General features: G+C 36.1%; 1 protein-coding gene across 1 annotated transcript; it reads left to right on the top strand.

Moving 5' to 3' along the window:
* Positions 1 to 8,856: 8,856 nt before the first annotated feature.
* On the top strand, positions 8,857 to 15,529 carry LOC123539474 (E3 ubiquitin-protein ligase TRIM71-like). The gene is made up of 4 exons (XM_053529641.1): positions 8,857 to 9,247; positions 12,591 to 13,144; positions 14,018 to 15,131; positions 15,366 to 15,529. Exons 1-3 carry the CDS (start codon positions 8,889 to 8,891, stop codon positions 14,311 to 14,313), a joined length of 1,209 nt encoding a protein of 402 aa, XP_053385616.1. The 5' UTR covers positions 8,857 to 8,888; the 3' UTR covers positions 14,314 to 15,131; positions 15,366 to 15,529.
* Positions 15,530 to 16,713: the final 1,184 nt, after the last annotated feature.

The following is a 16,713-nucleotide window of genomic DNA, read 5'->3' as shown; positions in this document are numbered from 1 at the left end:
TATTAGTGTTTTTGTTAAATTTGTTGTTATTATAATGCTAGTGCCGTATGGGCCTAGTTATAAATAAAATCTTGAAATCTTGAATCTCACAGATTTCCTCCTAGACGTACATTTAACGTTTACAACCGCTGTGAGGAGGGTGTGAACAAACAATAAAAAGAGATAGAATCTGATACCCAGACTCCCATATCTGTTTCTGTTTCTTCAGTTAGTCGCCTGTAAGACACTTATACAGTAGTGTATATTGTATGCACTGGTAAACAAGTCACCTAATAAGCACTACCTTAATGGAGGGTGCGCCTATGACAGAGGCGAATATTACAAGATACGATAAAAGGCAGATTTATGAAGCCGAAGCATCTCCCTAAACGAATACATGCCCAGAGAGAGGGTCCACTTCCCTTTCAGGAAGAAAAAAAAGGTCTTAACATAAGCACTTTTGCTCGGTGTGTGACAAATTTGGTCGTTTTCATAATGAGACTGAAGGAGAAAAAGAAGAACTTCAAGAAGGCAAGACGATAGAATGCGTAGAATAGAGGGTGGGTGTGAGGGGAGATTTAATATTGGTGAAATACTGCTAACACGGTCCACTCCCATTATTTACATCTTTAAAGTTAAAATTATAATTCTTATTTCCAGATCCTCAACGCAATTACCTTCAGTTGCATTTATCTAGTGTACCCTATGCGGAAGCAGTCGCTGCGGGGAGTTTTATAAATGTTCATTGACATAACGAGGACGGTACCCATGTGCAAACGGGTAGGTATCTTTGTTTATTTTCATCCATCGTCAGAGGTACCATCAAAAACAGCAACAGGATGCATATAATTGAAATTTTATCAACAAAAAGAACTTGCAGGTACATGATCCAAACGTTTTGTAGTTGAGTATGTATAGTTCCACCAAGGTGAGTGACAAATTCAGTTATCTCAACTTTGAACAAAGAAAAATACGTCTCAAAACGTCAAAATACTTGAATTTCGCTACATTTCTTCAAATTTTATAGTCATATCAATATTATTGAGGACTGATATTTTCACCAGTGCGAACTAATGCATTGCCTCGGACGAATCTGTCTTTAAAATGTTCAACATTCTTAAATATGTGTCTTACGTTTGCATTGTTTTTATATACCCTAAACAACCTACATGTACATAAATCACACGAGGGCGGTATCGCTCACACGAGTAGGTACCCGAATAACCAGTGTGCTATAGCAATTAGAGAAACCGTTAGCGAACAGCATGGATCCTGACCAGACTGCGTGATGCGCAGGCTGGTCTGGATCCATGCTGGTCGCAAACCCACTATGTTGGTTTTCTCATGGCGCGGCTCATATAGATATTTAATGGAAAAGGGATGTTAATGTGCACCAAAAACCTTAAAAGGGTTACAGAAAAGCATCAGTATACATGCAATACAGTGATCAAAACATTGCAAAGAATAACATGATGGCGAAATATGATGTGTATTTCCACAAGTTACGCTGCAGTAGCATTTTGATATAACTCATGTTTTTGATATAGAATGCATACTTTGGCCATTTTTAAATAGTGAATGTATAACATAAAATTATACCATACAGTTAAAGTGATGCAATATAGTGTCATCCTTTGGCGACTTTTCACATAAAACTGAAACTAGACAACATTATTTATTCTTCCTTAATACCCTGAAGATGCGAAAAGGGAACATTCAAGATTAAGCTCTGGATATATTCATATTTCTATAATGCCCAAGTTATGAAAAGTAAATCTGTCTGACTTTATTGTGTATTTCAAAAGTCAATGATTACAGTCTATGCTCCTGATAAATTCTAAACCAGAACTAGGAGTTATATGTACAGTCGGTATATTGTTCAATCAACAAATTATGGCTGCATGCACGAGGAATCGACTCCATAGGCATAGCTTAACGTTTTGAAACATTCGGAATCCATGTTTGTGATCCAAAGACAGTCTGTGAGAGGTAAACGCATTTCATTTGTTATTCTACATGAAATGGTGTCATAAAGCCGGAAGTTCGATACCAAATTCCGATTACTGAAATTTTTAGAATGTCCCGACTACTCGTAATATAATGTAGAAACGTGTCTTTTTAAAGCGCACATTGCTTCGATTCTGTCGAGATAGTTCAAAACAGAATCAAGCATCTTTGCCTTTTTAATACAGTAAAAACTCCGAAAACCGGAATCCTCTGAAAATCGGACGATTTTCAAAGTCCCAAGTTTTTCTCTTATAAGTTCAATTAAAAAAGCACTCTGAACACCGAAACTCTGAATTCTGAATAACGGACGGTTTTCATGGCCACAAAGGAATATTATACATAAAAAAATCATCTGAAAACCGAACTTACATGTATTATAACTTTGAATTGATTTTAAAAACATAATGATCATGCACCAATATTGTTTACATTAAATTGTAAAGCTTGCATGCAAAATAGTGATGTGACTAGTAATGTAGACAATATGTGTAATATAAAATGATCTGAGGATCACAAAATGAATTTAGGCGTAGCCTAATAGGGAATCTACCAACATTTAATAGAAATGTATATGACTCTGTCGTACATGACACTGTAGATGTAGACAATTATATTTTGAATTTTTCAAAAGTTATTTGTGAAGTAGCAGATCCACTTTTTAAACGTTGTAATAATTTTAAACGAAAACAATTTTTCAATAACTCTTGGTTTGATGCCGACTATATCACGGCTAAACGTAAATACAAACAGGCTCTGCATGTTTTTAATCAAAATAAATCACAGGAAGATAGAAATAGTTTATGTAATGCAAAAAAGGAATACAAATGTATTATTAAATTAAAGAAACGAGCACACAAAATTCAAAAATCTAAGGAGTTGGCTGAACTAAAGAAAAGTAAGCCTAAGGACTTTTGGAAACACTTCAAAAAGAAAACTTCAGTGTCGGGTGCTGATTTAAATGTAAATGAATTTCATGAGTATTTTTCTAAAATGTTTGATGATATAAGAACAACAGTAGTCAAAGAAGCAGAAGATTTTAATTCAAAAGATGACTGTAATGTAAATGACCCTATTTTTTATGAGTTAAACATTCCTATTACCTCTGTTGAAGTAAGAGATGCTGTTAAACGCCAAAATAGAAATAAGGCGTCATGTCCTAGTGATAATTTTCTGAACAAATATTTTATTGTTTCTGTTGACATATTAGTTGGCCATTTAACAGATATGTTTAATATAGTTTTCGATTTGGGACATTTTCCCGAATCATGGTCATATGGTTATAATGTACCGATATACAAAAAAAGGAGATGTCAGAGCTCCAGACAATTACAGGGGCATAACCCTACTAAGTAATTTTGGTAAATTATTTACTAGTATATTGACGCATAGAGTGGAGAGATGGTTTGATAAGTACAATATTTTGTCAGATGCCCAGTTTGGTTTCCGCAAAGGCTATAGTACAGTAGACGCGACTTTTGTTTTACATAGTATAGTTGAACATGTTTTGTCACAAAAATTAAGATTACCATGTGCATTTATTGACCTGAAAAAGGCATTTGATTCAGTTTACCGTAATGGGGTGTTGTATAAACTTTTTAAATTAGGCATAGATGGCAAACGGTTGAGGATTTTTAAAGCCATGTACCATGTTGTCAAATCTTGTGAAAGACATTGTAATAGTTTATCTGATTTTTTCAACATATCCGTGGGCTTACGTCAAGGTCAAAATAACTCTCCAGCTCTGTTTGCTCTATTTTTAGAAGATTTGGAACTGTATTTACAGAACGATATAAATTCTGGATTATCTTTATATGAAATTTGTGTCATATTACTATTGTTTGCGGATGATATGGTTATAGTGGGACATTCCCAAGAAGATTTCCAAAATAGTGTTAATAGTTTATATAAATGCGGCTGTTTATGGCGAATTAGGAAGATACCCTTTATACATAAATAGATATGTTCAAATAATCAAGTACTGGTTTAAATTATTGCATACAAACAATATTTTACTAAAAGTAGTGTATGATAATGCTTTAAATGAATGTAAGAAAGGTGTTAAAAAATGGGTTTCCAAAGTAAAATGTTTGCTTGAAGAATATGGTTTTTCAGATGTATGGAATAACCCACTTACTTATCAGTCAAATGTGTTTTTACTAACATTTAAAGAAAGGGCTATAGATTGTTTTAAGCAAAAGTGGATTTCTGATATTGTAAACAACAATGTATTAAATACTTTGTATATGTATATTCAACATGTATTTGGTATGGAAAGTTATCTAGAAAAAATTGTTTGTAAAAAACTAGACAATATTTAACCCGTATTAGGGTATCTGCACATAGTTTGCGCATAGAAACTGGAAGATAGGGTAGAGATAGATTTCAGAGAAACCAAAGAATTTGTCAACTCTGTAATGTCCACGATATTGAGGACGAGTTTCATTTTATTTTGAAATGTAACTTTTATAACGAATATCGTAGCAAATGTATACAAAGTACTACTATGAAAGACCAAATATGCATAAATTTGTCGAACTATTGCAATGTACTAAAAAATCTGTTCAATTAGGTTTATGTAGATATATTAGACTTGCAAGCGATAAAAGGAATAATATGTTACTTAGGTTTTGTTTGTTTGTTTGTTTTCGGTTTAACGCCGTTTTTCAACAGTATTTCAGTCATGTAACGGCGGGCAGTTAACCTAACCAGCGTTCCTGGATTCTGTACCAGTACAAACCTGTTCTCCGCAAGTAACTGCCAACTTCCCCACATGAATCAGAGGTGGAGGACTAATGATTTCAGACACACTGTCGTTTATCAAATAGTCACGGAGAACATATGCCTCGCTCGAGGATCGAACTCGCGACCCCGAGATCCGTAGACCAACGCTCTTACCTACTGAGCTAAGCGGGCGGGCTCATGTTACTTAGGTAATAAGGGGCAACATGTTCATTATATCTCCCACCATACAGTGGTGTGGGAGACGTATTGATTTACTCCAGTCTGTGTGTGTGTGTGTGTGTGTGTGTGTGTGTGTGTGTGTGTGTGTGTGTGTGTGTGTGTGTCACAAAGCTTGTCCGCACTCTAAGTCAAACATTTCTCATCCGATCTTCACCAAACTTGAAAAAATGTGTTTGACCATAAGACCTCGGCCAAGTTCGATAACTAACCAAATCGTCCAGGCATATTAGAGTTACGGCCCTTGAGTTACCAAAAAAAAACGGCCTTTTTACTCTTGTCTGCATTCTAAGTCAAACATTTCTCATCCAATCTTCACTTAAATTAAACAAAATGTGTTTGACCATAGACCTCGGCCAAGTTTAATAATTAGCCAAATCGGTCCAGGCATTTTGGAGTAACGGCCCTTGATGTACCGAAAAATCGGCCTTTTTGCTTATGTCTGCACTCTAAGTCGAACATTTATCATCCGATCTTCACAAAACTTGAACAAAATGTGTTTGACCATAAAGGGCCAAGTTGGATAACTAGCCAAATCGGTTCAGGCATTCTGGAGTCACGGCCCTTGAATTACCGAAAAATCGGCCTTGTTGCTGTTGTCCGCACTCCATGTCGAATGTTTCTAATACGATCTTCGCCAAATTTGTACAAAATGTGTTTGATCATAAGACCTCGGACAAGTTCGATAATGAGTCAAAGCGGTCAAGGCATTTTGGAGTTCGAGCTCTTGAATTGTACTGAGTAAACAGTATATAAAGACTGACTTGCAATTTAGAAGTTTAGGCAGTTGTGGGAGACATTCCCTTTTCTCAAAAGCAGTTCTATTTGTAGTGTTGATACGATTGTTTCCAGTGTTTACGGTCAATCGAAATTTTTAATTGTGCTCATCCCACATTACATAAAAGCAGTGACAATTATACCTGCATGGAAACATTAATATCAGCAGTACTAACAACTCGTTATTTTTTGTCATAGTAAATTATACATAGTTCATTCTTCAGACAGTTTAGGTTACCATATTAACATTGAATAGCAATCACTGATGTTGTTATTGTAATGTTTTTTGTGTTTCTTCATAACATCATCATCTTTATTCTTAAGACCGTTATGATCCGGGGGTCTTTTTGCCCCGGGACCTCCCAGTGTACATTTTTAGGTTTGTTTGTCTGTCAAATGACAACTACTTTAATCGCACCAATTGAGGGGGAAATAACTGCAACACCTTTATTTACAGTGTTTTGGGTTGTTCCCTTCGAGTTATCATGTTATATAGTTACCCACTCACAGTATCAAATTATGTGATTATTTTGATGCTGGGTGACATGGTGGTTGCTGTTTTTGGGTGCGCTGGGGGTGTCTTGGGGTAAAAGGATCTGCCCGTTACGGCCCGTTACGATCCGTTCTCCATTTTTTAATTTTAAATTTCAACAACTTTGTCACATGATTTTAAGGCAATTTTTAAACTAAGATTAACAAGGGTATTTTGAATTTTATCTGATATCATCGGTATATATCAAGTAGTTTCATATCGCAGCTGGAACTCTATAACTCGAAGTCGGTTGGACCAATGTAAACACTTCGATTTTAAATAGTCGAAGTTCGACTTGAACATTTTCAATTTAAACAAAGTCAGATTGGAATAAATTTAGATTGGGACTGAAAGATATGTTCGACTTAAGCGGAAGTTCAAATTAAGCGAGTTCGGGTTATCGAGTTTGAACTGTATTTGTGTGCTATTTATTGAACTATGTAAAATGTTTTAATAATTGTCCGTTACAAATCTTTAATAGATTGGCTATGCATGTATGTTCCATGTAAATTGATTGTTTTATGTATGTAAACATGTATAGAACGGACAATAAACTTTGAAAAACGAAAAAACATGATCATATCTTATATGTCAATGTATATTATGTAATGAGGTACTATATGTACAAATTACTGAATAAACTTTTGTTCTGTTCTGTTCTGTTCATAATCTCAAGCGGGTGACAGTTTTTTGTTTACCAACTAACAATTACAAATGTTACCTAAGTAGGTGTGAAAAACATTTACCTGTGCTTATAAGGTGCAACACATTAATTAATTTTAATCTAATAGGGAGAAGTTAATTGATCTATTGGTGTACTGGTGATCTTTTCATAAAATTACATTTTTTTTGAATAAGAAAAAGATGCTTATTATTATTAGTTATTATTGGTATTGGAATTAATTATTAAATATCGATATTCACATGATGCATGTTCCATGATTTATAGGAGCTAGACTATTTGTATCGCCAAGATAAGCAAAACATTCTTTTTATTATAAAGTATCATTTTAAGTGATGTTTTTTTTTCTGTTAGATATAATTCAATTTTACTATATAACAGAGACATACAATGCAGATTTGGAAATAGAAAAAACCCAAGACATTAAACATGATACAGTCAGATGAAATAAATAAGGATATACATATATAAATACTCTCAGAAATCTGTGCAAAATCCTCTGAAAACCGGACTTTTGACTTGGTCCGGACAAACAAATTTTCCGTTGTCATCACATTAATTAATCAGATAACTTTTAAATGAAAGAATCAGGGGTTTTCATAGTTGTGAACCAGTATTTTAATCAGTCTATCTTTACGAAGAATATTCAGTAGACCTTGCCGAGTTCTCAATAAATTGTAGCACTGGCTGTCTGACGGCGAACTTTCAAGATCTGTTTTAGAAATTTTAAATGTATTCTTTCTATGTCGGGTGCCCTATTAAAACTCCAAATTTCACGTCCATACTTCTAAGTCGATGTAATAATGAAATCAAATTGCTTACGTTATCTTTTGTCTCCAAGGATACCGTCTCAAATAGTGAATTTAATGACAAAGGTGCTTTCATAGCTTCCTGAGCTAGTGACTTCTGTGCTTGATAAAACTGCCATTGGTTGACTAAGTCATACCGAAATACGTAACTCAGACAATGGTTATCATAATACAAGTGAGTATTTTTTACGGCATATTAGACCTTTCTAACGTAAACGTAATTACGAAACGGAATACTGAATCCGTAAAATTTTAGGCTAATTTGTGGTCTATGGGAGACAATTTCATCCAATAGTAATGCAATAGTATCTCCCTTAGACCGTTATTTGCAAATAACATTTACGGATTCAGTAATCCGTTTCCGATTTACGTTTTCGTTAGAAATGTCTATTATCCGTTTTACAAACTAAGTTTTTTACCATTCTGTACACTAATGCTCCATATGCAACAATACAAATGCAAATTATTCAACATTTTTTGAAACCCTTATTTTGTATAGTATCGTCAGCAAAAGGAAGTAAAAACGAGTAATTCATTCACACTAAACGAGTTAATAGATTCGTCATATAAAGATTACAAAGTACAACAACAAACGGGAAATCACCCACGCCTCAGTTTTATTCGATAATCATTGACTAAAATCAATTAAAATCTCTAAATGTTATTTATCACTATGGTGAAAGATCCAATATTTGGGTAAATATAAAGCCATTTAAATGTCGATTTGTCATATTTGTTAGTTTTAAGGTAAGACTGTTAAAAGCATCATGTATTGGTACTGCCATAGCTTTATCAATCGCTTGGCGTCATAAAAGACCGATTCTCATTAGGGTTATATCTTTTAAAGGCAAAATAGTCCACCAGAAGTTCACCCGAGGGCTTCATTTCTTCAGGGTGTTCATACTCATTTCCTACTCCCTCAAAAATCAATTTCGCAGCCCAAATATACACGTCCTTCCTATGCACCTTTTAAATCGGCTGTTATTTTGTATTCATTCATTCATTGATAATATAATGAATGGTATAACCGCATTTAACCTATATTTTGCGGTCTTTCTTATTGCGTTTTATCATTCCGTTTCCCAAGCCTCGTTTTACCAAGGGTGTTTACACGTTGCTAATTAGATACGGTGACATTCGGAAAATGGCGACATCCAGGGACTTTAGTTTTTCTCAAACCAGCGCATCAGACGAGGTGCACGACTTTTCATGTAATCCTTGTGCGAAGGAAGGGAAAAATACGGAGGCTTTGTTTCAGTGTACGGACTGTTATATTTTTTTTTGTCACAGATGTGTTTCAGGTCACAACAAATTCACCGAAAACCACAATGTAGTTGACAGGTCTTCAAACAATTTCGGAAAAGGTCAAAGAACACCGAGACCATTTACTCCTCTTGATCTGCCGACGGATTTCTGTGATGAACACGACGGCGAATTAATCAGGATGTTTTGTGTGAAACATGAAGTAGTGTGTTGTACTATTTGCGTTACTGTAAAACATAGGTAATTATCCAACTGAGATAATTATTATGATCTATAGATGAACAGTATTTTTGATACCTCTTTCACATAATTAATGTTGTCTTTTTAGCTTTTTTCCTGTTGAAAGTAAAGTTTAAAATCAAATTATGTGTTTCCTTCATCAAACACCGTCTGAAACATTTTTTATCTATTTTGTGGCGTTTAACGTCGCACCGACACAATTATAGGTGATATGGCGACTATTCAGCTTTGATGGTGGAGGAAGACCATTGGCGCCCCTCCGTGCGTTATTTCATCACGAGCGGGCACCTGGGTAGAACCACCGACCTTCCGTAAGCCAGCTGGATGGCTTCCTCACATGAAGAATTGAACGCCCCGAGTGAGGCTCGAACACACATCGATGAGAGGCAAATGATTCGAAGTCAGCGACCTTAACCACTCGGCCACGGAGGCCCCGTCTGAAACATGGAATACTTTTTGTCGAGTTTAAAGTCATGCTGACAGAATTATAAATTATATGGCGACTTTCCAGCTTTTGGGGGTGAAGGTATTTGTAACCAAGCGAGCGTAGCGAGCGAGATATAGGTCTGTTAACACCATGCAGACCTAATTCGAGAATGATAACTGACTTCTCTACATGCTCCTTTGTTTTAATAGTTTAGATTTGTTTCGGGTTTGTTAAACATTCGTTGTATGCATGTCATTCCCCCTTATGCTTTACTTTATTTTGCATTGATGAATCACTCATTGTTTACTGTAAAGCCTGACCTAGTTTTGAGATATCATGTATGTCAATAAGTTATAAATAGACTATAGTTTTCCAGAAGGTTCCAAAACAGGATATTAACACTATTTTAAAGTATGGGTTATTCTGGATCTTACCAGCATCTTCTTCTTATTCTTGGTTTTACATGAAAATACTGAACATTCCCTTCCATGATGCTTTAATATAAGAAGCTGTCTGAGGACAGGACAGATCCTAACGCAAGATCTTATTGATTTACTTTCCTGTATTTCTTAATAGAAAACATCATCAGTTTGGACATTTAACATTTGATGGATGCAGCTTTTCATGTACATTGAAGGAAATAAAGTATCCATCGACTGCTAATTTTATAATAATCCTCAACATGGGAAATATAAAAATCACACGTTTGCAGTCAAAAAAGGCAAAATTCCATGTACAATGCAATGTCAAACATTGATAAAATGTAATTTGAGAAAATCGACAAAGCCTAAATGCCCTTGAATAGGACATTTTGTTGATATGTATAACACTGTCTCGCATAACAATTATTAAGTTATTTGAGCCGCGTCATGAGAAAACCAATATAGTGCGTTTGCGACCAGCATGGATCTAGACCAGCCTGCGCATCCGCGCAGTCTTGTCAGGATCCATGCTGCTATTGCAATTAGAGAAATCGTTAGCAAACAGCATGGATCCTGACCAGACTGCGCGGATGCGCAGGTTGGTCTGGATCCATGCTGGTCGCAAACGCACTATTTTGGTTTTCTCATGGTGCGGCTCAAGGTATTGAAATATCATAGATTTATATTATAATTGTCGCATGGTTGTATACAAATAAAATTAATAACTACATTAACATTAAATCCTTGTATGACAATGGTACAAAGGCATACGGTATACAAGTATTTGAAGACCAATTCAAAATGACACACTTACGTTCATTTCTGCTGCATAATAGGTATTTTAATTACATGAATTATATTTCAAAAGATCTTAAACACCATTTGTAAAGATTATCAAAATTAAATAATCAAACCAAGATTTCAGTAGTGTTATACTTGGTTTTTAATGTCATTGAGATATCGACAATCACTCTTTATCAGATTTTTTTAGTGAATTAGGGTGAAATATCTCTGGTATTTTCACAGTGAAAAAATATCAAATAGATTCTTCACTTGTATGAAACTATAAAATGGGTAAATCTAGTCAAAAACATGAAATCAAAAGAAAATTGTTTATATATGTTTTTTTTTTTTAAATAACTGCTGTCATCCTTGGTTAGCTACCTTAAGATATTTGCCTCCTCTTTAATACCTCATGTTTTTATTCCGATCTAAATGAGGTGTGAAACCAAAATGTTTAGTCTGCGCCATTTATCCTATATATGGATACGGCGTTGGTGCACCGTATACCTAAATAGCAGAATCCTCTTTTTCATAGACCGTAAAGACACTACGCGCTAGTGTAAACAGTAATGGTGTATTGTAACATCATTGAATTAAGCCACAGTCAGTTATACGTTATTGGCCAGGGAGAGGACGGGAACTTACCCACGGAGATGTATATTAGAAGAAGTTTACATACGTCTGAGTATAAATTCTGCTCTTCAGCTTGTGGAGCATCCCGCCCTCTAGATATTGCGTTCCAAAAGTAGGTATCACGCCACTAATTATACCCAACTTAGGTACATGGCCACTAAATGTACCTTCCCGTCAAAACAGGTGTATATATTCGCATACGACAATGTTGTTATATTTTCTGGTCCTTTGGGATCATGGAGTCCATTCAACATAATTATGTGTAATAGAATTCCGCTTAAGCCAGTGCTAGGGGGCGTGAGAGGTGTTGCACATGTCATTACCTCAAATGAACAGACTCAATTGAACCGAGTCTGCTATTTTTCTTCTTGACTTGGTTGCATTCATTGCTTCCAAAGGATCTCTTTTTACAGATTTTTTTTCAACAAATCTTTCTTTGTCTATTGTAGAAGCCATTCCGTTACAAATTCAACGGAATGGCTTCTACAATAGACAAGAAAAGATTTGTTGAAAACATTTCTATAGAAACTCAACGGAATGGCTTCTACAATAGACAAAGAAAGATTTGTTGAAAACATTTCTATAGAAACTCAACGGAATGGCTTCTACAATAGACAAAGAAAGATTTGTTGAAAACATTTCTATTGAAACTCAACGGAATGGCTTCTACAATAGACAAAGAAAGATTTGTTGAAAACATTTCTATAGAAACTCAACGGAATGGCTTCTTCAATAGACAAAGAAAGATTTGTTGAAAACATTTCTATAGAAACTAAACGGAATGGCTTCTTCAACAGACAACGAAAGATTTGTTGAAAACATTTCTATAGAAACTCAACGGAATGGCTTCTACAACAGACAAGGAAAGATTTGTTGAAAACATTTCTATAGAAACTAAACGGAATGGCTTCTTCAATAGACAAGGAAAGATTTGTTGAAATGTCGTATGCGAATATATACACCTGTTGTGACGAAAGGTACACCTAATGGCCATGTACCTGAAGTGGGTATAATTAGAGGCGTGATATCATTAGATAAATGGCTGGTTAACTGTTATAACATCACATTTTGTATTCAGATCCTGTGTTGGTGTCGAATATATTCCAAATATCGCCAAAGGATATCTTAAGAGACTGAACAAAGACCAAACTATTACATCATTGGAGAAAGTGAAATATGATTTACAAAAGCTAAAGTTAAAAGCTCATAATGATTCAAAGGAGTTAAGTAAGCAGCGTGATGGTATACTCGACGACATTCAAAAGTTTAAGAAAAGTCTCACAAAAAGAATTAGGGAGTTGGAAAAGAAGTCAATTAAAGAAGTTCAGGATCATTATAACAAGATAGCTGACGACATAAACGCCGACAGGAAGAAAATCGATGATATCCTGAAATGTGTTGAAAAACGACTTGACAAACTGAGACAATCTAGAACCAACAACGACGCAGAAACATTTGTTAACATCAAGTACGGAGAAATGAAAGTTTCAGATGGAAATGCCTGCGTTCAAACCACATTAGCCAGAAAGCCGGAAAAATTAGCATTTGAACTGAACAAAGATATTGAAAAATATCTACATGAAACACATTCTTTGGGAACACCGACAGCTAAGACTCAGACAGATGCAGCTGGTAATAAATGCATTTGCAAATCTCTTCTTTATATATAACGGCTCAAAACTTCGTATTTATCAGTTCTCCGTTAGACATCAATGTATTTTTGTCAAACTGTTATTCGAAAAATAATATGACCGAGATATGATTGTTAGAACGTTTAACACAAAGTGTGTGTGTTCGGGTTTAATGTCTTTTCCAACAATTTTTCAGTCATATAAACGACGGTGTCTACATGTAGCAGTGAGCATATTTCCCAACTTTATAGTGCTGCCTCACTGGAATATCACGCCGTAGACATGTGACATGATACCCCACCCAGTCACATTATACTGACACCGGGTTGGCCAGTCCTAGCACTATCCTCTTAATGCTGAGCGCCTAGCGAGTGAGCGAGTTGGCTTTTACGGCGAACCGACACAAAATGGTCATATATCGCCGGGCCAAGCGAGGAAGCTACAAGTACCAGTCTTTACGTCTTAGGTATGACACGACCGGAGATCGAACCCACGTCCTCCCGCACTCGAAGCGGACGCTGTACCACTAGGCTACCGAGGCGGTTTTACACAAAGTATAAACCATCACGTTTTACATTTTACCGGAAAGTAATAAACTATGCTATTCTAATCTAATAGTTTAATAAAATGACAGCTCTACATTTATTGAAGAAAGCATATAATGAGGATGGAAATGTTTGTCATACATGTCATACACTAAAAATACAAAAATACGGCACAGAAGACAGCCCCAGCTTTCCATAGAAATTCATATTTTACGATCCAAAAAAAAAAAAAAAAAGAAAAAGAAAATACGTTAGAATTCCGAGGTATCTAGTAAAGAACAATCTTTTTTATTTTGAGATTAATAATGTTAAATGTCATTTAATTTCAGGTCCAGTACAAACAGCATCACGTACAGACCGGTCCAAAAAGACTGCAGACCAACAACCATGTCCATCATGCGGTGATATCGTTAAACCGGAGTACATGCAGGAACACATGAAAATACACTGTGCAAAGAAGGAATTTATATGTTCAAATTGCGGCGAAGGCTTCGATACAGAATTGGATTGTATGATTCATGATATTGACTGTGAGATGGGCGGTTCGTTCGAAGATGATGTTTACAATTCATACCGATTGATTCCTAATGAGCCTTCGTATGGATTTGAGTGTTTTGTCAAATAAACATGACCTTATAACACTTGCTTGAAACTATAAATATTAATTGAAATCGCAGGCAGTGTAAGAGAGTTAAGACTATAACGGATTATATTTTTGTTTAAGGTTGACCCTGAAAGACAATCGGCAACATATGTATTCTATCTTTGCGATTTCAGTATTCTTCTCTTTTTATGGAAAGCGAAGTGCGCGTTAAGTTCGTTTTATGTCCGAAGAATGCCGAATTGCGTAACAAGAATACGTAATCTCACGGAAATAACCGAGCGTCGTAACAGGTCAACTACCTTCATTTTGATACGCGTACTTTCACACTGCAATCTATGCCCGCCCGCTTAGCTCAGTAGGGAGAGCGTTGGTATACGGACCGCGGGGTCGCGAGTTCAATCCCCGGGCGGGCGTATGTTCTCCGTGTCGATTTAATAAAAGACATTGTGTCTGAAATCATTTGTCCTCCACCTCTGATCCATGTGGGGAAGTTGGTTGTTACTTGCGAAGATCCTTTGTACTGGTAAAGAAACCAGGAACGTTGGTATACGGACCGCGGGGTCGTAAGTTCAATCCCCGGGCGGGCGTATGTTCTCCGCGTCGATTTAATAAAAGACATTGTGTCTGAAATCATTTGTCTTCCACCTCTGATTCATGTGGGGAAGTTGGTTGTTACTTGCGGGGATCCTTTGTACTGGTAAAGAATCCAGGAACGCTGGTAAGGTTAACTGCCTGCGTTTGCATGACTGAAATACTGTTGAGAAACGGCTTCAACCCAAAACAAACAAACAAATCCACACTGCAATCTGGGACTTCAATGGAAGTAAGTCATTTTAAAGGTTATCTAGACTGGCATCAGTCGTTAGAGTCATTGAATGTAAAGCACCTGGCCATAAAATCAATCCTCTCTGATACCACTTTCTAAAAGAATTTACAATATCTCTTGCCTCTGTCTCTGTTGAGATGGGCCTAGAGAGAAAACGTTTTTCTGAGAAATAATTTAATGTCAGTATGAAGAAATTATTAATATTATTAAAGAATACTTGATCTCAACAGACTTTGTAAGTCTAAAGGTTATCCTGGTTGAGCATATCTAAACTTTACATACTTTACTGTGATTTGTGTTTGATTTTTCTAAATTATTGTTAATCAAAGTTGGTAATAAAGTATCTAAAAGTGATCTGTGACATTACACGATTATTGCTTGTTACATTTTGTATATAATTTTGATTAACTCTTTCGTGATCGTAAGTTTTATTATCTTGTGTATGTAATGTATATTACATGTAATGTATATGGTATCCAAATAAATCTGTCTATCCTTTCAAACCGTATTGATCTGAACGGTTTTAGAGTGTGGTAAATGATACAAAAGTTGAAAATGTTGACCAGGAGGGTATTAGATAGCGGCAAAAAACACAGCAGTTGATATTGTTGATCGGGACGACATTAGAGAGCGGCAAATGATACAGCAGTTGATATTATTGATCGGGACGGTATTAGAGAGCGGCATTGATATTGTTGATCGGGACGGTATTAGAGAGCGGCAAATGATACAGCAGTTGATATTATTGATTGGGACGGTATTAGAGAGCGGCATTGATATTGTTGATCGGGACGATATTAGAGAGCGGCAAATGATACAGTAGTTGACATTGTTGATCGGGACGATATTAGAGAGCGGCAAATGATACAGTAGTTGACATTGTTGATCGGGACGATATTAGAGAGCGGCAAATGATACAGTAGTTGACATTGTTGATCGGGACGATATTAGAGAGCGGCAAATGATACAGTAGTTGACATTGTTGATCGGGACGATATTAGAGAGCGGCAAATGATACAGTAGTTGACATTGTTGATCGGGACGGTATTAGAGAGCGGCAAATGATACAGCAGTTGATATTGTTGATCGGGACGGTATTAGAGAGCGGCAAATGATACAGCAGTTGATATTGTTGATCGGGACGGTATTAGAGAGCGGCAAATGATACAGCAGTTGATATTGTAAATCGGGACGATATTAGAGAGCGGCAAATGATACAGTAGTTGATATTGTTGATCGGGACGATATTAGAGAGCGGCAAATGATACAGTAGTTGACATTGTTGATCGGGACGATATTAGAGAGCAGCAAATGATACAGCAGTTGATACTGTTGATCGGGACGGTATTAGAGAGCGGCAAATGATACATCAGTTGATACTGTTGATCGGGACAGTATTAGAGAGCGGCAAATGATACAGCAGTTGATATTGTTGATCGGGACGGTATTAGAGAGCGGCAAAAGATACTGCAGTTGATATTGTTGATCGGGACGGTATTAGAGAGCGGCAAAAGATACAGCAGTTGATATTGTTGATCGGGACGGTATTAGAGAGCGGCAAATGATACAGCAGTTGATATTGTTGATCGGGACGG

This window comes from Mercenaria mercenaria, chromosome 18, assembly GCF_021730395.1.
Source record: "Mercenaria mercenaria strain notata chromosome 18, MADL_Memer_1, whole genome shotgun sequence".
In the NCBI taxonomy this organism is placed as follows: Eukaryota; Metazoa; Mollusca; class Bivalvia; order Venerida; family Veneridae; genus Mercenaria; species Mercenaria mercenaria.
This window is presented reverse-complemented; position numbering and strand designations above follow the sequence as displayed.

Coding starts and splice junctions, on each gene's coding strand:
- LOC123539474 (XM_053529641.1), top strand. CDS start 8,889: ATGGCGACATCCAGGGACTTTAGTTTTTCTCAAACCAGCGCATCAGAC. Junction 9,248..12,590: donor TGCGTTACTGTAAAACATAG/GTAATTATCCAA, acceptor TTTTGTATTCAG/ATCCTGTGTTGGTGTCGAAT. Junction 13,145..14,017: donor GACTCAGACAGATGCAGCTG/GTAATAAATGCA, acceptor ATTTAATTTCAG/GTCCAGTACAAACAGCATCA.